We start from the raw sequence: 24,150 nt of genomic DNA on the forward strand, positions 1-24,150 counted from the left end.
AGGTCTGTGGACTGCAGGCAACTGGGTGCTGTTTGATGTGGGCCAAAATACACTGCATGCTGCATTATTTGCTGTGTGCTGAAGTGTGGACCGCAGTGCACACACTGTGTGGCAAAGTGTTGTGTAATGAAGGGGGATCAGGCACTCACGAGTCTGCAAACAATGTTGACCTGGGAGACAGGAAAAATCCCTACTCTTTACTCACCAGGCGCCTTTGCTGAGATTCAAGCCTGGGCTCTTCAGATTGAAAGTCCAGCGGTTTAACCACTCGGCTGTTCCAGGCATGTGCTTTGGTGTGTGTGTTGCAGTACACGGAGGCCAGTGTGCGTGGCATGTACTTTAGAGTGTGTGTTCCAGGCGTGTACTTTAGTGTGTGTGTTCCAGGTGTGTACCTGGAGTGTGTGTTGCATTGCACAGAGGCCAGTGTGCAGGGCATGTACTTTGGTGTGTGTGCTCCAGGCGTGTACTTTGGTGTGTGTGTTCCAGTACACAGGCCAGTGTGCAGGGTGTGTATTTTAGTGTGTGTGTTTCAGGCGTGTACTTTGGCGTATGCGTTCCAGGCGTGAACGTTGGCATGTGTGTCCCAGGTGTGTACTTTTGTGTGTGTGCTCCAGACGTGTACTTTGGCGTGTGTGTGTTGCAGTACATGGAGGCCAGTGTGCGGGGCATGTACTTTGGAGTGTTTGACGGACATGGGGGTCCTGGGGCAGCACTGATGGTGGCTGACCAGCTCATCAACCACCTACAGGTCAGGTCTTCACCAGTCTTCTCTGCCTGCTGTTGTGGTACTTCTGTGTGCACTGTCATTCGGAACTTTTTGTTTTCTGTGTTTTGATTGAGATGGAGGAGAATGGGGGTGATGAAGATGCTGCTATGGGGGTCTGTTTAGGTTTGGGCCTACTTGATAGGCCTGTATATTAATGAGGCATGTATCTATTGTGAATATTATCAGTAAGTCATCACACACATAAAGCATCACTTAGTGGAATTAAGCATGCATACACACACACGCACACACGCACACACACACACACACACACGCACACACAGATACACCCACAGCTGTGTATGTTGTGTCATCAGGAGAAACTAGTGGACGTGCAGAAAGACCTGTTTGAATTGGCTCTGAGGGAGTGCAAGGAGACAAAACAGACTGCAGCAGGGAGCGAGGGGAGTGCCGGAAGCGCTCCCACTACTGCCGACACTCCAACCGAACCCTGCAAGTTGTTCAACTGTGTGACTTTTGATGACCTCATTGTTGGGGCGTTGGAGGCTGCTTTTCATGCTATGGTGAGTGAAGGGTGGTGTGTGTGTCTGTGTGAAGTGTGAATGTGCACAAATCTACAAAATGAGTGTGTTTGTGTGTGTGTGTAGAGAGAGGGGATGAGGGCAGTGCATGAAAGTGTTTACATGTTTACGCCCTTACCTGCAACAGGCACGTCAATTGTTCCTGTGAAGTAAGGAGGACAGAGGTAATGTATTATAGTCAGTCATGTCCCACTAACACCAGCAAACCAGCAGAGGAGGCATCTTCCTTCCCAACTATCTCGGCTAGAATTTGATTATAGTGGAGACTGTCTTGCCCAAGTTAAATTCCCCACTCCCTCGGCCAAGAGGGATTAAGGACAGTCGGCACTGGATAGTTCCCAAAGGCCAACTAGCCCCCAAGGCAGCAGCACTAAGAGCCAGTGCAGTCTTGCCTCCTAGTTTGAGAGTCATAGTCCTTCACAAAAGACTAAGCTGTAAATTACTTCCTATTGCAATAGATAAACGATTGATCATACAGCTCTCACTTTGCTGTTGGCTCAGCTGTAAGCTTATGTCAGTCTTAGAAGTAATCAGTGATAAGCAACACCTGCGTTGACTGACACACAGTGTGATGGATCTTGTGTCCACTGTTGCAGGATGAGCACATTGGAGGAGAGAAGGCGTCGTTCAACATCTCTGGAGGCTGCTGCACTCTGGTGGCACTCTTCCTGTTCGGCAAACTGTACGTGGCCAACGCTGGGGACTGCAGGTAACGCTTACCTCCCTCCCTTCTTGGCCTGTGTGGGCCTCAGTGGTGTCTGTGGCTGTGACAGGCATTAGGTTGTTATTGTACTGCATTATGTTGTGTCATATTGCATCGTATTGTGATAGTTGTTGTGACACTGAAAGAGTAATGAGGCTAGGAGAGTAAAGGATTAACAAACTGTAAAGAGTGGTAACTCTCTCCATACACAAGGTACACAACTTCCAAGTCAATGCTGTTTATGCTACCAGTTCAGCTAGCACACAGGTAAGGAAACAGTACAAGCAGCATCAACTTGAATTTGTATACCTTGTATATGGAGAAAGTTACCATTCTTTATTGCTTGCTATTGTCACAATAGATTTCTCTGTTTGAAATTCGGGCTGCCGTCCGTCCCCAGGTAAAGTGTGTGGGCACCCTTTTTATGTTTTTATCTCTCTTTTTTTCTTTTCCTGCCTGCAAGTGTATTTGTTTTAATATTAGACTGGATTTTTCTACATAATTTTGCCAGGGACATCCCTTTTGTTGCCATTGGTTCTTTTACATGTGCTAAGTACAAGCTGCACACAGGACCATGGTTTATCGTCTCACCTGAATGAGTTGTGTCCAGACCAACACTCAAGGTGTAGTGGAGGGGCAGGAAATAGTGGTGTGTGGGGGTGACAGTCCCATACACTTAAGATTCCCGTGCTTACCAGACATATGTGCTTTATTTGTATGTCACTGCAGCTGATGTATTGCTGTTTTAACACCTCTGGCTCTTTTTCTTCAACATGTGTGAATGTGGATGAATGTGGATGCATATGTGTGGATGTATCTCTATTTTTCTGATGATGTGTATTTTTACCTTTGTTGTAAACAATCTCTGACCTTAATTTTCAACAGAGATCATACTCTAATCATGGCCAGTGACTAAATTAAGTCTGATCATAATCATATGTAAGATGCAAGTTCTTATTATGTTTGCATGCTTTTTTTACTCTTCTGCCAAGATTTGATCTTATCTGTTGAACTCTAACCTGCATGACATGTCACCATAAGTTGGATGATTGGAAAGAGCTGTTTTATAGCTGTCAGGTTCCTGTACCACTTGTTGCTGAGAAAATGACAATGTTTAACGCAGACATGGTGTGTGTATGGTTGTGCATGTGTGTTTTGGATGCATGTTTTACATACACACACACAGTGTATGTGTTAAACATTGTCAATTTCTTGGCAACAAGTGGCACAGGAACCTGACAGTTATGAAACTGATCTTTCCAAGCATCAGTTTTTTTATTTTTTTATTTTGTTTATTCATTTGTTTATTTATTTATTCAATCATTCATTTATTTATTGATTTAATGATGTATCCATTAATTTGTTTATATATCTTTTTATTTCCTGACAAAGCGTGTTGGCTGGGTTACGCTGCTGTTCAGGCATCTGTTTAGCAGTTGTGGTGTTGGGTTTATGGATTTGTCCGAACGCAGTGACACCTCCTTGAGTAACTGAACTGAACTGAACTCTGTGTGTGTGCGCGTGTGTGTGTGTGTGTGTGTATGTGTGTTTGTGTGTATGTGCATGTGCATGCATGCTTGTATTTGTGTGTTCTCAGAGCAGTGGCGTACTTAGCGGACCAGGTTATTCCTCTTTCAACAGACTTCAGTGCTGACCAGGATGCTGATAGAATTTATGACTTGGTAGGTCAGTGTGTGTGTGTGTGTGTGTGTGTGTGTGTGTGTGTGTGTGTGTGTGTGTGTATGTGTGTGTGGCTGGCTGGCTGGCTGGCTGGCTGGCTGACAGAATTTGTCTTGGTAGGTCTGTGTGTGTGTGTGTGTGTGTGTGTGAGAGAGAGAGAGAGACAGAATTTATGTCTGTGTAGGTCAGTGTGTGTGAGTGTGTGTGTGTGTGTGTGTGCGTGTGTGGTTGGCTGGTTGACAGAATTTTTGCCTTGGTGGGTCAGTGTGTGTGTGTGTGTGTGTGTGTGTGTCTAGCTGACAGAATTTATGTCTTGGTAGGTCAGTGTGTGTATGTGTGTGTGTGTGTGTGTGTGTGTGTGTGTAGCTGACAGAATTTATGTTTTGGTAGGTCAGTGTGTGGCTGTATAGTGTTGCTATATTGGGTCATTGTGTGTAATGTTGCTATATTGGGTCATTGTGTGTAATGTTGCTATATTGGGTCATTGTGTGTATTGTTGTTTTATGGGGGGTCATTGTGTTGCTTTATGGGGGTCATTGTGTGTAGTGTTGCTTTATGGGGGTCATTGTGTGTAGTGTGGCTTTATTTGGTCACTGTGTGTAATGTTGCTTTATTTAGTCACTGTGTGTAGTGTTGCTTTATGGGGGTCATTGTGTGTAGTGTGGCTTTACGGGGGTCATTGTGTGTAGTGTTGCTATTTTGGGTCATTGTGTGTAGTGTTGCTATATATTGGGTCATTGTGTGTAGTGTTGCTTTACGGGGGACATTTGTGTGTAGTGTTGTTATTTTGGGTCATTGTGTGTAGTGTTGCTTTACTGGGGTCATTGTGTGTAGTGTTGCTGTATTGGGTCACTGTGTGTAGTGTTGCTATATTGGGTCATTATGTGTAGTGTTGCTTTACGGGGGGTTGTTGTGTTGCTTTACAGGGGTCATTGTGTGTAGTGTTGCTGTATTGGGTCACTGTGTGTAGTGTTGCTTTATTTAGTCACTGTGTGTAGTGTTGCTTTATGGGGGTCATTGTGTGTAGTGTTGCTTTACGGGGGTCATTTGTGTGTAGTATTGTTATTTTGGGTCATTGTGTGTAGTGTTGCTTTATTGGGTCATTGTGTGTAGTGTTGCTTTACTGGGGTCATTGTGTGTAGTGTTGCTGTATTGGGTCACTGTGTGTAGTGTTGCTATATTGGGTCATTATGTGTAGTGTTGCTTTACGGGGGGTTGTTGTGTTGCTTTACAGGGGTCATTGTGTGTAGTGTTGCTGTATTGGGTCATTGTGTGTAGTGTTGCTTTACTGGGGTCATTGTGTGTAGTGTTGCTGTATTGGGTCACTGTGTGTAGTGTTGCTATATTGGGTCATTATGTGTAGTATCACTATGTTGGGTCATTATGTGTAGTGTTGCTATAGTGGGTCATTCTGTGTAGTGTTGCTTTACAGGGGTCTGTGCCCTGTGTGTAGTGTCACTTTATGAGGGGTGAGTGCCCTGTGTGTTGTGTTGTTTTATGAGGGGTGAGTGCCCTGTGTATTGTGTTGCTTTATGAGGGGTCAGTGCCCTGTATGTTGTGTTGTGTTGCTTTATGAGGGGTCAGTGTCCTGTGTGTTGTGTTGTTTTATGAGGGGTCAGTGCCCTGTGTGTTGTGTTGTTTTATGAGGGGTCAGTGCCCTGTGTGTTGTGTTGTTTTATGAGGGGTGAGTGCCCTGTGTATTGTGTTGCTTTATGAGGGGTCAGTGCCCTGTTTGTTGTGTTGTGTTGCTTTATGAGGGGTCAGTGTCCTGTGTGTTGTGTTGTTTTATGAGGGGTCAGTGCCCTGTGTGTTGTGTTGTTTTATGAGGGGTCAGTGCCCTGTGTGTTGTTTTATGAGGGGTGAGTGCCCTGTGTATTGTGTTGCTTTATGAGGGGTCAGTGCCCTGTTTGTTGTGTTGTGTTGCTTTATGAGGGGTCAGTGCCCTGTGTGTTGTGTTGTTTTATGAGGGGTCAGTGCCCTGTGTGTTGTGTTGTTTTATGAGGGGTCAGTACCCTGTGTGTTGTGTTGTTTTATGAGGGAGGAGTGCCCTGTGTGTTGTGTTGTTTTATGACGGGTCAGTGCCCTATGTGTAGTGTTGTTTTATGAGGGGGGAGGGGAGTGCCCTGTGTGTTGTGTTGTTTTATGAGGGAGGAGTGCCCTGTGTGTTGTGTTGTTTTATGACGGGTCAGTGCCCTATGTGTAGTGTTGTTTTATGAGGGGGGAGGGGAGTGCCCTGTGTGTTGTGTTGCTTTACTGGGGTCAGTGCCCTGTGTGTAGTATTGCTTTACTGGGGTCAGTGCCCTGTGTGTAGTGTTGTTTTATGAGGGGTCAGTGCCCTGTGTGTAGTGTTGTTTTACTGGGGTCAGTGCCCTGTGTGTAGTGTTGCTTTACTGGGGTCAGTGCCCTGTGTCCAGGCCCACCACCACCCAGAGCTGACCAACGGCCATTTCTCCACCAGTCAGTTCTGTCGCTATGTGCACAGGAGTGACCTGGGTCAGCGATTGCTGTGCAGAACGCCGTACTCTGGTGGATGGTGAGTCGCCATTCATTTGTCAAGCCTTGAGATGTGTGTCTGGGGTGTTCCTCCAGATACTTTTTTTCCATGAAGGGAACCAATATTTTCAGCTTGATTTGTTGTTTATGTGGACTGAAACAGACAGCGGTGAATTTGGTGTTTTTACATTACTTTAAACCAGATTAAGATTGCATGTTGATTAACTGAGATGTCTGTGAATTTGGTCTTTTTAGTGCTGTTTTGATAGACCGTGTTTTGCATTATTGGGGTTATTGCCTTGTGTATATTGTTTTGGGTTATCATCAGCCTGTTTTAAGAACAGACGGGTCATCAGCCCTGATGGCCTAGAGGTAACACATCTGCCTAGAAAGCAAGAGAATCTGAGCGCACTGGTTCAAATCCCGGCACAGTCACCAGTATTTTCTCCCCTTCCTCTAGACCTTGATTGGTGGTCTGGACACTAGTCATTCAGATGAGACAATAAACTGAGGTCCTGTATGCAGCATGCATTTTGCGCACGTGAAAGAACCACAGCACCAAAAGGGTTGTCACTGGCAAAATTATGTATAAAAATCCAAAGGAAAACAATTTTTTAAAACTGCACTCAGGAAAAAAATACCAAAAAATGGGTGGCGCTCTCAGTGTAGTGACGCGCTTTCCCCCAGGAGAGCAGCCTGAATTTCACACAGAGAAATCTGTTGTGACAAAAAAGAGTAATGCAAATGGCCCTTTGTGGTTGTCTGGACTGAACACATTGTGATTTGATTGGTTTTTATCTGAGTTGCATGTCTGTTGTTGCACTGTCAGTCATATCTTTGTATCTGTATTGAATCTAACACAGGATCACAGCTGTGTTTTCAACGTGTGTGTTCATTCTCCTGTAAAATGGTGTAAATGGAAAGGTTGGGTGATAAAACTTGGTGTGTCATGGGGATGATGATGTCATGGGGATAGTGGTGATGTCATGGGGCTCATGTCACAGTGACGGGAGGGGGGGTCGTGGTGTCATGGGGATCATGGTGATGTCATTGGGTCATGGTGTTGTCACTGGGGTCATTGTGTCGTGGGGTCATGAGGATTGCGGTGCCATGGGGATTGCGATGTCATGGGAATGGTGATATCATGGAGATGAATTGAAAGGGTCACATGATGTCATGGATATGGCGGTTTTCAGGAGCAGGAAGGAGGTGACGTCAGCAGACATCAACTTCCCCCTCATCCACGGCACACAGAAAGGGGTAGGTGTCCCTGTACCAGGCTCACACCACTCTTAGGGACAGAGAGAAAGAATTGAACAGCCATGTTCAGGAAAAGGAAAGACAGAAAAAAGAGAAAACAAGAGAGAGAGGAAAGGAAGGAAGGAAGGAAAAAGAGAGGAAAGAACAGTGTGTGTGTTTGTGTTTGTGTGTGTGTGTGTGTGTGTGTGTGTGTGAGGAGGGTAAAGAGGGAGAGGTGTGTGTGTTTTGAGTGATGTTAGACTGTTTTAGAACTGGGTTTGTATCTTAACTTTTTTTTTTTAATAGAAAATTACATTCCTGTGTCTTGTTCATGCCATATGTATTGGTAAATTATTGTTACTGTTGCTATTATTATTATTATTGTCATCATCATTGTTTTTACTCAGCGTGTAGTTGTTATTGTCATTGTTGTTATTATCATCATAATTCTTCCTTCTTCTTCGTCTTCTTCATCTTCTTCTTATGACAATGGCTTGACAGACATCTGACGTTTTGCACCCTTTCCCCAAAGGAAAGACTCTCACACAGCGTTGGGTGTGGTTGCGGTTTTCAGTCACGGCTGATGAACTGTATCGGGGTGAGCCGCAGTCTGGGCGACTACGACCTGACTGACATGTACACGGGTCTGAGGGTCAAACCCTTCCTGTCCTGCACACCGGAGGTCAGTCCGTTACACACTTCATACACATCTTCACCAGCACTAATGTTGCTGCTGCTGCTGCTACTACTACTACTTCTGTCATTACTTGAAAAGAACCTGAAGACTGGACTGATGTGATGAGGGGACCCTATCTAACCAGTCACACTACTACAACTACAACTACTACTACAGCTGTTGCTGCTGCTACTACAACAGCAACTGCTACCACTACTGCAACAACTACAACAACAACAGTGGAATAAATGCAATGCAATTCAAAACAGTGCAGTACTACAATACAACACAGTGCAGTACAATATGTTACAAGACAGTGCAAAACATTTCAGAAGACTGTACAGCACACTGAATTACACTATTTACAGTACGGCAATTCAACACAACACAGCACAACACTAAACAGTACAATAAAACACAACACAGCACAAGTCAGCGTAACACAGTTCAGTATAATACAACACAGTGCAACGCAATATAGTGCAATATGTACAATACAGCACAACACAATGCACTACAATACAATACAATTCAGTATGATACAATACAATATGTACAGCGCAATACAACACAACAGAGTACAATACAACACAACACAATACAGCACAACACAACACTACAACACAGTACAATGCAACACAATACAACACAACACAGTACAATATGTACAACACAATACAGTACAATATATATATTACAATACAGTACACTCAACATTACAATAAAACAAAACGCAAGACGACGCCATAACCAGATGATACCAGGTACAACAGAGCACAACACAACACAACACAACACAGTTTCAGTTTCAGTAGCTCAAGGAGGCGTCACTGCGTTCGGACAAATCCATATACGCTACACCACATCTGCCAAGCAGATGCCTGACCAGCAGAGTAACCCAACACGCTTAGTCAGGCCTTGAGAAAAAAAAGAAAAAAGAAAAAAAAAGGTGAATAAATAACAGATAAGCTTACACAAATAAATAAATAAGTAAATAATAACTATAAAAAACACACAACAATATTCATAAATAATTTTTTTTTTTTTTTTTTTTCTCAAGGCCTGACTAAGCACGTTGGGTTACGCTGCTATCTGCTTGGCAGATGTGGTGTAGCGTATATGGATTTGTCCGAACGCAGTGACACCTCCTTGAGCTACTGAAACTGAAACAACACAACACAACACAACACAACACAACACAGCACAGCACAGCACAGCACAGTACAATACGTACAATACAGCACAATACAGTACAGTACAGAACAATACAGAACAATACGAACATTACAATACAACAACACAAAACACAAGACGACACCATAACAAGATGATACCAGAGGTGTGTGTGTGTTGTGTCTCCTCCCCCCCAACCCCTCCCACACCCACACCCCCCTACCCCAGGTGAAGGTACTAGACCTGCGACAGCAGACACTGAGCGACCAGGACGTGTTGGTCATGGGGTCTGATGGCCTTTGGGACATGATCCCCAACCACTCCATGGGCCGTCTTGTCCACTCAGCCCTCCAGGCGCACACACAGGGCAGCCACAAGTAAGGCAGACATTCGCTGGTGGTGATGTGTGGCTGTGAAATGATGATAGTGAAGGTGCATTGTATTGTGATGTGTGGTATGTGCATTGAGAGTGGTGTAGTGTATGGGAATGAGTGGTTGAAGCGATGGACTTTCAATCTGAGGGTCCCAGGTTCGAATCTTGGTAACGGTGCCTGGTGGGTAAAGGGTGGAGATATTTCTGATCTCCCAGGTCAACATATGTGCAGACCTGCTTGTGCCTGAACCCCCTTCGTGTGTATACGCAAGCAGAAGATCAAATACGCATGTTAAAGATCCTGTAATCCATGTCAGCGTTCAGTGGGTTATGGAAACAGGAACTTCCACACCCCTGAAAATGGAGTATGGCTGTCCACATGGCTGGGTAAAAACGGTCATACACATAAAAGCCCACTGGTGTATATACAAGTGTACGTGGGAGTTGCAGCCCATGAATGAAGACAAAGAAGAAGAAAAAGTGTATGGGAAATTGTGTTTGCATGTGTATACGTTTGTGTATGTGTGAATATGTGTGTGTGTGTGTATGTGTGTGTGCTTGAACATGCTTTGGTGTTTGGCTGGATGTCTGTGTAAGTTATGGATGTTGGTTTTTCATTTATTTGTTTAAATGTATGTTTTACTGCACTGCCAGTGAGCATGTTTTGCATGAGGGGTGCTGGGTGGAATGGACTGTTGTTGTTGTTATTTCCTTCACTGCAGTGTCTTGTTTTTGTTAATTTTGTCTTCTCTGTTGGATCAACCTGCATATTTTAATGGATTATACATACTTTTTTTGTTTTTAAATTGGAAATATTGTAGTTGTAAAGTGCTTAGAGCAGAATTATTTGATTAGGTGCTATATAGATGATACATACTTTTTTTTGTTTTTAAATTGGAAATATTGTAAAGTGCTTAGAGCAAAATTATTTGACTAGGTGCTATATAGATAAACTTATTATTATTGAATTATGTTATAAAAAGAAAGCAGCGTTCTGCAGTGTCTGGTGTATGCAGTCATTTTCACATCCTTTCTAAGCATGAAGATTGATTAGGCAGACCTCCACTGGTGATGTACTGCAGTGAAATGTCATGATGATAAGAAAGCAGTCTTCTGTAGTGTATACAGTCGTTCTCACATCCTTTGTATACATGACATAGACAAATGAGAGAGGGAGGGTTTGGGAGGAGAGGGGCTTGGAGAAAGAGTGGTCATGAATGATTCATGTAGTTTTGAACTTTTTCTATAATGGAAGGCGCCCTGAACTCTAAGAGAGAAAGGGTGCTATATTAATACACATATTTATCATTATTATTATTATGATCTTCTTCTTCTTCTTCTGCTTTCATGGGCTGCAACTCCCACGTTCACTCGCATGTACATGAATGGGCTTTTATGTGCATGACCGTTTTTACCCCGCCATGTAGGCAGCCATACTCCGCTTTCGAGGGTGTGCATGCTGGGTGTGTTCTTGTTTCCATAACCCACCGAATGCTGACATGGATTACAGGATCTTTAATGTGCGTATTTGATCTTCTGCATGTGTTCACACATGAAGGGGGTTCAGGCACTACCAAGTCTGCACATATGTTGACCTGGGAGATCGTAAAAATCTCCACCCTTTACCCACCAGGCGCTATCACCGTGATTCGAACCCGGGACCCTCAGATTGAAAGTCCAACACTTTAACCACTTGGCTATTGCGCCAATCATTATTATTATTATTATCATCTTGGCTGTGTTCAGACGTTTCAGCTGGCTCTTCCTATTAACCCCCCACGCTCCCAACCCCTACGCGCGCACACACACACACACACACACACACACACACACACAACTTTTTCCCCCATCTAATATCGCTTAACAGTGAAAATACATTAAAATAAAAAAAAAGAAACACACATACTCACACACACACACACACACACACACTGTCATTCACACACACACACACACACACACACACACACACACAGAGTTGTCTTTCTTTGTGTAGGTACAAGCATGCAGCCCACCAGGCGGTGCTACAGGCACGGGGGGAGAAGGACCTTGACCCTGACCAGCCTGGGTGGAGGACGGAGGGGGGACACGAACCCTCCCATGACGACATCACCGCCCTGGTCGTACCACTGCACCTCACGGCCACCTTCACTTGTCTGACCCTTAGTCCTCACTGACCCCACCCTCTGTTGTCCGTGTGTTGTGTTGTTGTTGTATGGTACTGTGTTGTTGTTGTGTTATGTTGTATTGTGTTGTGGTGTTGTGTTATCGTTGTTTTGTGTTGTGTTGTATGGTATTGTCTTGTGTCGTTTTGCTTAGTGTTGTGGTGTATGGTGTTGTGTTGTATGGTATTGTGTTGTTGTGTTGTTTTGTGTTGTGTTGTTGTGTTGTGTTGTATTGTACGGTAATGTGCTGTGTTGTATTGTATTATATGGTATTTTGTTGTGTTGTATTATATTGTATAGTATTGTGTTGTATTATATTGTATTCTCTTGTTTTGTATTGTGTAGTCTTGTGTTGCGTTGTATTATAATGTATGGTATTGTATCAAACTGAATTGTATTGTACTTTACTGTACTGTACTGTGCCATGCTGTGCTGTGCTGTGTTGCACTGTACTGTTTTGTTTTGTATTGAATTGTATTGTATTGCATTACATTGCATTACATTGTATTGTATTGTTTTGTATTGCATAGTATTGTATTGTATTGCTTTTTGTCACACCAGATCTCTCTGCGTGCAATTTTGGCTGCCCTTCCCCCCTCACCACCACCCCCACTTTCCCCCTTATTTTTTTGTCTGCAGGTGTATGTACCCAGGACTTCTTCCTGTAATGCCAGCCAGGACTTTTACCCCCCTCAGAAATTCACTGCTTGTTTGACAAACAGGGCTCCCCCTTAGAACAATAGATGGAAACCCCACCAAGACAGATATCCAAGACTTGCCCCTCGAACAATGCAGCCTTCACAGAGCCAAGACCCCTGACCTGAACAGCTCGATCATCTGGGCAAAAGCCAGTGGGTTGTTAGAAACATCATACTTCTGCTTGATTGTTATCCTGTGAAAAGTTCCTGAAACAAAATGTCTGTTGAGGTGTTGAAACATTTTTTCTATTTCTCTGTACCGCTGATCATTCTTGTAATGAACTTTTTTTTCTTTTTCTTTTTGATAGCTTTTTTTTATTTTACTGATTATTTTTTAAACAGCAAGGGACAACCCTTTAGTAGCTGTGGGGTTCTTTCACAAGCGCTAAGTGCTTACACCAAACATGGAATCTTCCTGGATCATCTGAATGAAAAGCACCCAGGGCAGCACTCACGGTCTAGTGGAGTGGGAGGAGATTTAAAATCCTGGTCTTTATATGGAACTCGAACCTGTGAACACTGGCTTCTTCCTAGTGGGGAGCATTACCACGAGGTCATCGCTCCACTCACGGACCAGAGCGTTGGTTTATGCATTGTCCTTTAGAATCTTTTTTTTTTTCATCGGCGTGTATGGATTAGCCAGCAAGCATTGGCACCTCTTCCACACACGGACACCTGGAGCCAGTTGCATTACTCAGACGGAAGAGCTCAGTATGGTCGTAACCCGCTACTAACTGTGTGTAGTATGGAACTGACCAATGGCATAGTTCGGTCAACATAGGCATTTAGTCACATGTAACTGTCAAAAAGTTAGAACCAAGCAATGCAACTGGCACCTGGTCAAGATGGATCAGTCATCTCTTTGGAAGCCAGAAGTGTGTGCCAGAAATGTGGATTTTTTTTTTCTACAGAACTGCGTTGTGTGGTGCCTACAGAACTGTGCATCGTGTGGTTTGGACAGAACCATGTCATGTGTTCGTGGAGAACTGGTGTCTTACTGTGTGAAGTAAAAAGCACACAGATCTCAGTGTTAACAATTTTCCTCCCTGAAATGATGAAAGCAGATGTGAATATGGATCAGCCCGCATGCTTGGACATGTCCTTAACACTGTGTACCCCATCAGTACAGCTGCACTGCACTTTCTGTGAACCAGCTGAGTGCACTATCAAAGCCCATTCTTCTACACAGAATGCACACCATGTCATCAAAAACAAGTTGACGCAACACTTATACACAAAACCCACAGAACATCATCAGAAACGTGCTCGTTTGACTCCCTGGAAAACACTGGCAGACAATGTAGAGGCTAAAGCCAGCACCCTGAAAACATTGGCAAAGAAAGTAGAGGCTAAAGCCAACAGGCTGAAAGCACCAAACAAGAATACAAGGGATTGAGAAAGCAAAACTGAATGTGCCCAGTGCAGTACAGAAAAATCTGTACTTGTTCCAAGAGGAGCAAGTTGGTACAAATCACTACTCTGGGTACAAAGTGTTAAAACTGAAATTGATGAATGGATGAAGGATATGATTTCCTTGTGTACCAGTCCTTATACACATCACCATTCCCCTTGGATTGATCCCACTGCGCGTCCTGTTTCCCGTTGCTTTAACTTAACCCTCTGACTGTTGCTGACAGCTACAGGGTTTGCACAGAGTCCTGAAAATTTACTCCTAGAGTTAGCTGCTCCTGCATGGGGGAGTCAGAGTGCTCCATTCTCCCCAGTCCTCGGCCAGTCTGCTGGTGGAACCCCATCATTATCTGTTGACAAGTGTGGAAAAGAAATGGAAAAATAGATAAAAGTCAATAAACACAAGCCGCATGCAACAAAATAAGGCCAAAAGGATACGCTGAATAGCCAAAAAAAGCGTAAGACGAGACAGAGTGTAAACCTGACAAGATGGCGTGGAGAGCCTTGGCCAAAGGAATGATTAAGCGCTTATAGTTTTTAGAGGCGTTTGATTGGCTAAGAGCGGGTGGGCCCGTCTTTTCACTGTTAGCCGCGTGAAATTTGGCCAAGCAGAGCAAACCAATAGGCCTAGTTTGCATCAGTTTGACATGGTAAGTATATTTAACACCAAACATGGAGTATAATACAAACTCCTCCTTTTTGTTCCTTTAGGGCCAGGAAATGTCTTTTAATTTTGATGAACCTTTAAAATTAATGTAATAAAAAAACAAACAATAATGATTAAAAACAAACCAAAAAAACCACACTGATTGTCTGTATTCTGTTTGGAAGGTTCTGCCGCATTATCTCACCAGGACTCAGCAACGAAGGGGTTAAAACAGTATTATTACTTTTTGGATTCAGCGTTAACTTTATGCATTGTTCTCTACTTGCTAATGCGTCTCGTAACCTGTGTAAATTGTTGTTTGTTGAACTCAGTGAGTGTTAACTTTATGCATTATTCTAAACTTGCCAATGTGTTCTGTAACCTGTGCAAATGATTGTTGAACTCAGCGTTAACTTAATGCATTGTTTTCTACTTGCTGATCTGTGTCTTAAGTTGTGAAAATTATTATTTGTTGAACTCAACTTTAATTTAATGCATTGTTTTCTACTTGCTAATGTGTGTCATAACCTGTGCAAATTATTATTTGTTGAACGCTGAATCAGTTTTATGCATTATTCTCTACTTGCTGATGTATGTCTAAGCTGCGCATATTATTATTTGTTGAACTCTGGGTCAGTTTGATGCATTGTTCTGTACTTGCTGATGTGTGTCTTAAGCTGCGCATATTATTAATTGTTGAACTCAATGTTAACTCTTATGTGTGTGCTTGCGCATGTCTAAAACCTGATTGAATGGCACAGGACACGAATGATATGAGTGCCTTGAGGCAGCTGTCAGTCAGCTCTACCCAGGTAGGTAGTCTGTTGTTCAAATGACTCTGTGTTTGTAAAGCGCTTAGAATTTGGTATTTTAAAGAGGATTGATGTTGTATAAATGTCAGTAATGATTAAAATGACAATTATGATTTGGTGGTGGTGGGAAAGATACTCCTACTTGATGGTGAACCTGTGAAAAGTTCCTGAAACAAAATGTCTGTTGAGCTGTTGAAACAAAAACTACTTCTGTTTTTTTTCTATTTCTCTGTACTGCTGATCATTCTTGTTGTGTTGTAATGAACTTTTTTTTGGGGGGGATAGCTTTTTTTTCTTACTGATTATTTTTTTAAACAGATTATCATTTTTTTAAATAGCTGCATACAAGGACTTGTACCTCACAACTGTTGAACACTTCTTTAGAAGAAATGTTTTAACTAAAAAAAAAAAAAAAAAAAAAAAAAATATATATATATATATGTATATATATACCTTTTGTACTTTATTCATTCCAATAACATTCCTTGCATCGGTCTCAGTCAGCCCCTGTCTCCTACTTAGATAATTACAGGCTCTTAAATAAGTAAAGTGTAATGACTAGATACCAACTAATGTAGCTTTTATACTTGTATGAAAATGTAACCTTTTCATGTGCATATATAGTTACATAACTAACTGCTGACAAGTCTACCAGATGATTGATTTTCTTACCCATAAGGATAAAATCGTTTTTTTAATAATCACTGTCTTCCCTCCAACAGTCAGTCTGGGCATTACCTTCATGCTAGCAGCACCTCTTCCAGATTCTATAATTTAGCGTCCTTTGTCCTAAAATACTCAGATCTCAGCTTTAGGAATTAGAAAATGTATGTGTGATATTCGTTGATGCCTGACTATGATCACCAGAATAGCAGATTGATGAGGCATCTGCTGTCCTGACTATCTGGTTCCAAAGAGAAGATGAATCAATCAAACACTGTCTGTTTCTTAATCAGTGTTTCTTGAGATGAAATAAATAGTGATAGTGATGAATAGTTATATATGATTAATTCATTTTGGTTTCCGTTTCCACTTATTCAGCATTCAGTATCACCTGATTGTTTGTTACTGCATGTCAGCTGTATTTTTGGCAATCAGTTTTTATTTTCATTATTGTTTCTGTTTTGTTTTTAAACCACTGAATTTGGTGCTCCAATTTGGTTTGTGTGTGTGTGTGTGTGTGTGTGTGTGTGTGTGTGTGTGTGTGTATTTTTCCAGTTTGTCAAAGACTATAACATATGTTGTAAGTTAATTGTATATTTTCTGTATTACCCAGAATATTGTTAAAATAGCATGCAATATGATAAAATAGTCTATAATATAAGTTTGTTTGAAAAATTTTAAAAAAAGAACAAAAAAGACTAATGCAATCCCATACTGACCCAGAGTCATTATAATTCATTATTGTTACAAATTTTGTTAATTGATATAAAGTTGATAATAACGCAAATCATGAATATGTATATATTATGTGAATTAGTAAAGGTTTTTTGAAAAATGTATAGTTCAGAATCATAAGTCATGAATATGTATATATTATATAAGTTGCTTTTGATTTTCAAAAACATGCCTTGAATATTCATTGACCCAGAAGTATTTGATTGGGCAATTTTCTTCATGTTGGACTATTTTGTAATGTGTTGATGTTTTTGTTTGATGAATGAGCATAAGACGACAAACATTCCAAATTCAGATCTGAGTGGGAGAGATGCTGGTTACACCAGCCAGATGGTCAAAGCATTGGGCAGTCCTGATATGGCCCTTGAGGTCAGCTGGACAATAAGCAACAATGTACATGTGATACACATGTATGTGTTTGTGTGAATGAAGTCTGATTGAATGACACAGGAAACGAATGAAGAGTTCCTAAGGACAGCTGTCAGTCGACTCTACCAAGGTTGGCAGCCTGTCGTACAAATGACTCGTGTTTTTAAAGTGCTGAGATGATACCACTACTACTACTACTAATAATAATAATGATGATAATGTCAAACTGCTGGATTTTTGTTATGCCTGCATTCCATCATATTTCAGTTACAGATTAAATTTTTCCCAGTCAGCTGAAAAGTCATACTGGTGACTTGTGAATCCAACTTTGTTGTATCAAATACAAAACAGGTGATGATTTTGGTGATGACAGTGATGATAGTGATTTGATGGTAGCATCAGTACATCAATCTGTGGTGAACGCTCCTTTCTCTTGTGGCTCCTCTTATCTGGGTGTTGTATGACAGGATTAACATGTGCAACATCAAACATCGCAGTACATCATCACCAATGTTGAAATTCTACATATGTATATGTGCTGTGTCCTTTACATAAGAATAAAAATGAAGACAGACAACATTTTCTGCTTTGTTGGCCAACTTTTGGTGCATTATGACTTGGAAACATTCCACAAAAGTATTGTCAAAACCTTGTTCATTCCATGCTGCTATGCTTGTGGCAAATCAAAGTGAATCATTAGGAAGGAATGTGGGTATGCTTTTGTACAAAGCTTTTAAGTGGTGCTCTGTTATGCTCAGCTGAAGTAACTGATTGTTTACAATGCACTTATATTGTGCTTATCTGTCAGGGTTTTTTTTTACTGTTTAATTGAGCTGTTCTGCAAATTCGTTTGTATTGTTTGTATCTATTTTAATCCATTTTGAAAGAGAGAGTGGTCATGAATGGTATATTTTATATGCAATTTGAAACTTTTTTGTTCAATGAAAAGAACTGTGAGCTCTTAGACAGAAAAAGTGCAGTATAAATATATATTATTGTTAAATATCATTCATATTCTTCTTCTTCATAGTAGTAATAGTAGTTGCCATAGTAGTAATCATGGTGTCAATTTATGGGTTACAGTGTTTTACAGAATGGACCCAGAGATATTGTACCAAAAGGTATTTTGTTTTGAAGCTGTTCTTGCTTTATGTGGAAATGTTAAGGACCACTATGGTGCTTGGCTCTGGAACTCTCATCCACACAACATCAGACAGTGCCACTGGAACATCTTTCAAATGCAACCTTGAAATGTATTTGTTAAAGCAATTTTTTAAACTACAGATCTTTCCCCCACAATGTCTTCCTTGTGTGTGTAAGTGCATGTGTGTGTGCGCGTGCGTGCGCGTGCGTGCGTGTGTGTGTGAGAGAGAGAGAGAGAATGAGTGATGGAACATTTTTTTGTTTGTTTTGTTTTGTTTTGTTTCTTTTTAATGAGTTAACACCCTTTAACACATTTTTTTAATATTATATTCCTGTACCTTATTCATACTACATGTATTATTAAATATACTTAAATAGAGACACATATAAATATGATGTAAATGTTTAATTGTTATTGTATCATTATCTTTTTTATTTTTTTTTATATAAATTATTAATATCATTACTATCATTATTATTGGTATTATTCATTATGCACTAATTTTTCATTATTCTTACCTTGTTAATGGATGTCTGTTACACAAATGCTCAGAACTGTGCCTACTTTAGCCACATGTTACCGTAACTGTGATACATGCACAGCATGTGTGAAATTGGAAAGGCCATTTATGCATGGTGACTGTATATTGTACACATTCCATTGCTGCTTCTCATTTTTTCCCCAAAAATAAAAATCAGAAGAAAGTGCTGTGGATTATTCTGTTTTTATTGACATGCATGTTTGTATGTGTTTTAAAAGCACACACGTGCGCACGCATACACATGCACACACACGCACCCCCCCTTCATTCCCCCCCCCCCTCCCCACACAGAGTTTTGCCACCTTATCCAGATACACTGATGAGAGTGATAAATTATCTTCTTCTTTTCTTTCTTTCTTTCTTTATTTCCTTCTTTCTTTCATCTTTGTATTTTCCTTCTTCTTTACCTCCTTAAACTCTGTGAAGAGTCATTGGGGCACCACACAGAACTGTTCACCAGATTCTTCCAGGTCTGTTGGTCATGTGTCAAAGTCTGATCGAGTCTCTGCAACTGGTTTTCCCATCCATTCTACAGTGCATGTTTAATTGTCAGTCATTTTTAAAAGTAAAATTTTCTCTCTTTTTTTTTTTTTTTTTTGGTGGGGGCGGGGGGGATACAGTGCCGGGTACAAGCACAATGAAGGTGGTTGAATGTTTAAGACATTTTTTCTGCCCAAACAGTGTCAGTTATAGTGTCTGGGTTCAAATCCCAGTCTCACCATTTCTCCCAGGTATGCTTAGCATCTTATTCATTCAGATGAGAAAACGAACCAAGGTTCTGTGTTAGGCACGCACAAGGCACACTGAAGATGAACCCATGGCAAGAAAAAGGTTGACCTCAGGCAAAATTCTGTTGAAGAAATCCAGTCTGACAGGTACACAAATTTGTACACATTCACTCAAGGCATGACTGTTACATATTTCATTGTACGAAATTCTAGTGTACAACTGCTGCGAAATTTGTACACATTCACTCAAGGCATGACTGTTACATATTTCATTGTACGAAATTCTAGTGTACAACTGCTGTGAAACTACGCTTGAGTTATTCAAGTTGAGTAGCTACAGTAAATATACTTTTTTGTTGTTGTTTTGTTTTGGTTCTTCCTCCTCAAGGGTGTTGTATTTTTGCTGAGTGGCGAAGAGAAAACAAATATGCTGCTAGTCAAGCATCTGGCAAACATATGTGGTGTGCGTGTATGGATTTGTCCAAACATTGTGACGCTTCCTTGATAAACTGAAACCGCACAGCTGCCAAGTACATACTCAGTCCCCGTATCAAGAGGTCAAAGTCGGGGGAAGTCAACGGCGAAAACACTTCCCCCAGAATGAAACTGAAAACAGCACCTGCAAACTAACATAAGTTGGTTGCTGGGGAATGGCGCTGTAAGTATTACTTGTAATATTTGTACCAATGCCGCTACAGTTTGAATAGCAGATGCAGAAGAAAAACACAACACCCGGATTGTACGAAAGTGGACATATATCACACACAGAATAAATCAAGTTCTCTGCACTTTAGACACACAAACACACACACACAAACGCGCGCGCTCGCGCACATACACACACACACACAGAGTACACACGTGGTAGCGTTTGCTTGCACGCACGCACGAACGGTTGTTGGATTGATATGGTGGTTTTAATTTCATACCACCTACCCCCCCCCCCCCCCTTTTTTTGATTAAAAAAAAAAAGTTGCATGTCTTGTCCTAATTTGTGCACGTGTGTGATTACATCAAGACTTACGGTGGCCTCTTCTTCTGTTGCTTTAGCATTTTCCTTATCTTTCTTTCTTTTATATTATTATTTTACATGTGCTCTCCCAAGTCCGTTGCGATGATGGCCATATTGGCCCCTGCGACATATCATCGTGATCCAGTAAATTTTTCAAAGAAACCCAGAGGGGTCATGATCATGATGATGTGAAAGAAAACAACAACAAAAGGATTTGTTTGGAAGCCCACAAAAAAAGTTTATTCCTAGCACTCTACCCACATACCCACCCATCCCTCCCCTCTCTGTGCCTTGGTGTTGAAGATTTGAAAATATTTGTGTAATTTTGTCATAATCAAAAGTCACCATCAATTTTTTTAAGGGTAAAGAACAACTAAAGAAAGTTTGGTTAGTTTTAAATCAAGGATGCCATTAATGTTGTTATTATAATACATGTAGAGCTGTATGCATTAATTTCTCTTTCAGCCAAACTTGGTTTCACTCCGCCAGGCAGCTTACTCGGCACCTTAAAAATGCTCGTGGCTTTCGTGGAATTTACTCCGTGGTGTTTACTCATAACTTGAATCATCAGCAGCCTTTGAATCGTAACTATGTGCACCCCACTTTTTCACCACTGTTTGGAAACGCAAAACAGTTCCGAAATCGTGGCTCCATTTCATATCAGAGAGAACGCAGCCTGAAAAATGCCTGCGTTGAACAGCTACCGGGAAACGTTGTTGCGGAAGATATTTACAGGGAGGCGGTGAATTCAGTTGAGCCACATCACATGGTGGAGAGTGTGCTGCAGTTTGACGCAGAGACGCGTGTTCTGACGGTTGAGGACAAAACATACAGGGTGGATCGCAATGTGTATGTGGTGGGGTTTGGCAAAGCGGTGCTGGGAATGGCCCGGGCAGTGGAAGACATTCTGGGGGAGCATGTGGTCAGCGGAATTGTCAGCATCCCACGGGGACAGAGAGAGATCCTGAAGGAGAAAGGAAAAGGGTAAGATGTCTGTTCCTCTTGTGCGCACATCCGTTTGATTTGCAATGCACATTGCATGCACACAGCTAGAGCGTAAAGGCATGGATTTGCTGGCTAGTAATACAGACTGTTTGTGCAGATTTGAACAGTCTGTATATATATATATATATATATATATATATATATATATTTGTAATTCTGTGTGTGTGTGTTTATTTTGTCAAAAAAGTCTTGATTATATAGAGCCCTGTAATATATTGTTACTTTTTGGTCACCATTTTATCCTCATTCTGATGTTGATTGTTAGTGCTCAGGGCCATGTTCTAAGGAGATACAGCTCATTATAAGCACCCATTATACTGATGAAATTATCCATTTTGGCATTTTGGCTTTTTTAAACTATATTTTAAATGGCCTTTTTTTTCTTTTTTTGTTTTGTTGTTGTTCCAAAGACATGCACTATGGTAAAGTGGACCCTGATCCTCACTGCAGACTGTTCAGTGTTATAGAAAGCAGTGACTCCCACTCATGGGACAGATGGCTGACCAATACACTGCATGTTGTTTTCTCTCCTCCCTTGCTGCAGGGGTCTGTTGTACATTAGTAATTTAATATCATCATCATCAGCATCATTCATATTATCATTTTAGTAGTAGTGGTAGTGGTAGCAGAAGTCGTAGTGGTAGCAGAAGTGGTGTAGTAGTAGCAGTAGTAGTAGTGTTAATTACTTAATATTAAGCAAACACCTTTGGTGACAGTGACATACATGGTGTTCTGTCTCCTCCCGGCTGCAGGGACCTGTTGCTATGGTCCGGCAGTCAGATCCAGGTGTATGAAGGCGCCAATGGACACCTGCCAGACAGCGTAGCTCACAGCGCCGCTTTAGCCATTGAGTCTCTGCTGGCCGCCAGAACAGAGACTGACCTGGTCATCTTTCTGGTATCAGGTGGGTATGCCTGTCTGTTGAGTTAGTGATTTTGTTGTTGCTGCAAAGTTCGTTCATTACATCCACTGAACTTTTGAACGCTTTATTGTATTCCAAAGGAGGGAGGTGGCAGAGTGGTTCAGCCGCTCAGCTGCCAGTACAGAGAGTTTGTGAGGGTGTGGGTTAGAATCCCATTCTCGCCCTTTATCCCAGGGGTGTGGGTTAGAATCCCACTGTCACCGTTTATCTTAAGTTCGACTGGAAAATCAAACTGAGCGTCTACTTTTTGCGGATGAGATGATAAACTGAGGTCCTGTGAATAGAATAGAATAGAATAGAATAAATTTTATTGTCATGAAACTGTAAGGTTTATAAGACACAAGTGCAATGGTAAATAAATGAATGAATGAAAAACACACAATTAATCAATCAGTTAATGCAGTAAATTGCAGCAGCTGGTAAAATAGGTCCCACAATTTAGCATGCATACCTGTGTGTGTGCAGCACGCACTTGGCACACTGAAAAAGAACCCATAGCAATGAGAGTGTTGTCTTCTGGCAAAATTCTGTAGAGGAAATCCACTCTGAGGGGTACACAATTGTACACAAATATGATAGAAGCTTGCAATCAAAGGCTGACTAAGCCCATTGGGTTATGCTGTTGGTCAGCCATCTGCCTAGTAGATGTGGTGTAGGGTATATGGATTTGTCCGAATGCAGTGACAACTCCTTGAGAAACTGAAACTGTATTCTGCTACAGACTACAGTACAGAGAGGCCTACACACAGTGTCAGGTCCTATTTTAGCGTTTTAAATTATTGCACCAATTTAAATGCAGATATTCACATGTTTTGCAATGGAGCCATGTGAGAAATGACATGCTGCATGTAGCTGACCTTTCTAATCAAGAAATAGGCACAATATGACGCAAAATGACCCATAACTTGAACCCAAACCTACACTTGTTGTCTCAAGCTGCCATGGTTTTTGTTGACATTTTCATGGTTTGAGGGACCACAAACGGAAAGAGCAAGATGGAGGCACGTTTGTTTAGCTACTGAATCTGCATCAAAATTGAGTTGCAACATCTAATTGTGGTATCGTTTCATGTATGCACAAAAATTGCTGGTAAAATAGGTCCCACAATTTAGGACCCTGAAATAGGGCTTTACCTGGTTGAAGTGCGGGGAGTGGTCACTGCATGCAAGGACAGAGACAGAGACAGAGCGGCGCTTGTCAGTGTGGGAAGGGAGGGTACTCTACATTCCTTGAACGGTGGTGCTGAAGATGTTTACCCCCCTCAGTGTGACTTTTGCCTCCTTGGAGTGATCTGTGCCCTTTGTGACCTTTGCCCTCTGTGTGACCTCTGCCTCCTGTGTGATCTTTGCAGGTGGGGGGTCAGCCCTGTTGCCCTGTCCACAACAGGGCATCAGCCTGGACGACCTGATCACCATGACGGCGACCTTGTACAACAGTGGGGTCACGGTCAGTGAGGTGAATGTCCTTCGTAGTAACGTTGAGCGGCTGAAAGGCGGCAAGGCCGTGGACATTGCTCATCCTGCTAAGGTGAGGAGGGAGGTCTGGGGCTTGGGGGCTGGTTAAGGGCAGCTGGATTGTTCACTTGTTCAGTGATCGTTGTGTGTGTATGCAGGGATTCTGATAAGTTGAGGATCTTTGGGGATCCCAGAGACTCT

The 24,150-nt window shown here is 41.8% G+C and overlaps 2 protein-coding genes across 6 annotated transcripts in view; both read left to right on the forward strand.

The window, feature by feature from the left end:
• LOC143299505 (protein phosphatase 1M-like) overlaps positions 1-18,989 on the forward strand; it is a 20,000-nt gene extending 1,011 nt beyond the window's left edge. Inside the window, exons 2-11 of one of the 2 annotated variants that reach the window (XM_076612759.1) lie at positions 1-2; positions 644-748; positions 1,084-1,290; positions 1,905-2,017; positions 3,609-3,693; positions 6,106-6,224; positions 7,381-7,444; positions 7,998-8,105; positions 9,501-9,649; positions 11,642-18,989. The exon at positions 1-2 is cut by the window's left edge and continues 116 nt beyond it. In XM_076612759.1, the coding sequence (XP_076468874.1) occupies positions 1-2; positions 644-748; positions 1,084-1,290; positions 1,905-2,017; positions 3,609-3,693; positions 6,106-6,224; positions 7,381-7,444; positions 7,998-8,105; positions 9,501-9,649; positions 11,642-11,822 (1,133 nt within the window). In that variant the 3' untranslated portion in view covers positions 11,823-18,989. The remainder of the gene's footprint in view (positions 3-643; positions 749-1,083; positions 1,291-1,904; positions 2,018-3,608; positions 3,694-6,105; positions 6,225-7,380; positions 7,445-7,997; positions 8,106-9,500; positions 9,650-11,641) is intronic. The other variant, XM_076612760.1, reaches the window with a different exon arrangement.
• A 1,086-nt stretch (positions 18,990-20,075) lies between these two features.
• Positions 20,076-24,150, forward strand: part of LOC143300062 (glycerate kinase-like) — a 34,578-nt gene continuing 30,503 nt past the window's right edge. For 2 of the 4 annotated variants that reach the window (XM_076613616.1, XM_076613618.1), the window contains exon 1: positions 20,116-20,214. Coding sequence is in view for 2 of the 4 variants with exons in the window: in XM_076613619.1 (XP_076469734.1) it covers positions 20,207-20,214; positions 21,034-21,552; positions 22,326-22,477; positions 23,847-24,022 (855 nt within the window). In the remaining 2 variants the exon portion in view is untranslated. Of the gene's footprint in view, positions 20,215-21,033; positions 21,553-22,325; positions 22,478-23,846; positions 24,023-24,150 lie in introns of all 4 variants that reach the window. The other 2 variants (XM_076613619.1, XM_076613617.1) reach the window with 2 other exon arrangements.

The sequence above is a fragment of the Babylonia areolata genome, chromosome 25 (assembly GCF_041734735.1).
Source record: "Babylonia areolata isolate BAREFJ2019XMU chromosome 25, ASM4173473v1, whole genome shotgun sequence".
NCBI classification, from domain to species: Eukaryota; Metazoa; Mollusca; class Gastropoda; order Neogastropoda; family Buccinidae; genus Babylonia; species Babylonia areolata.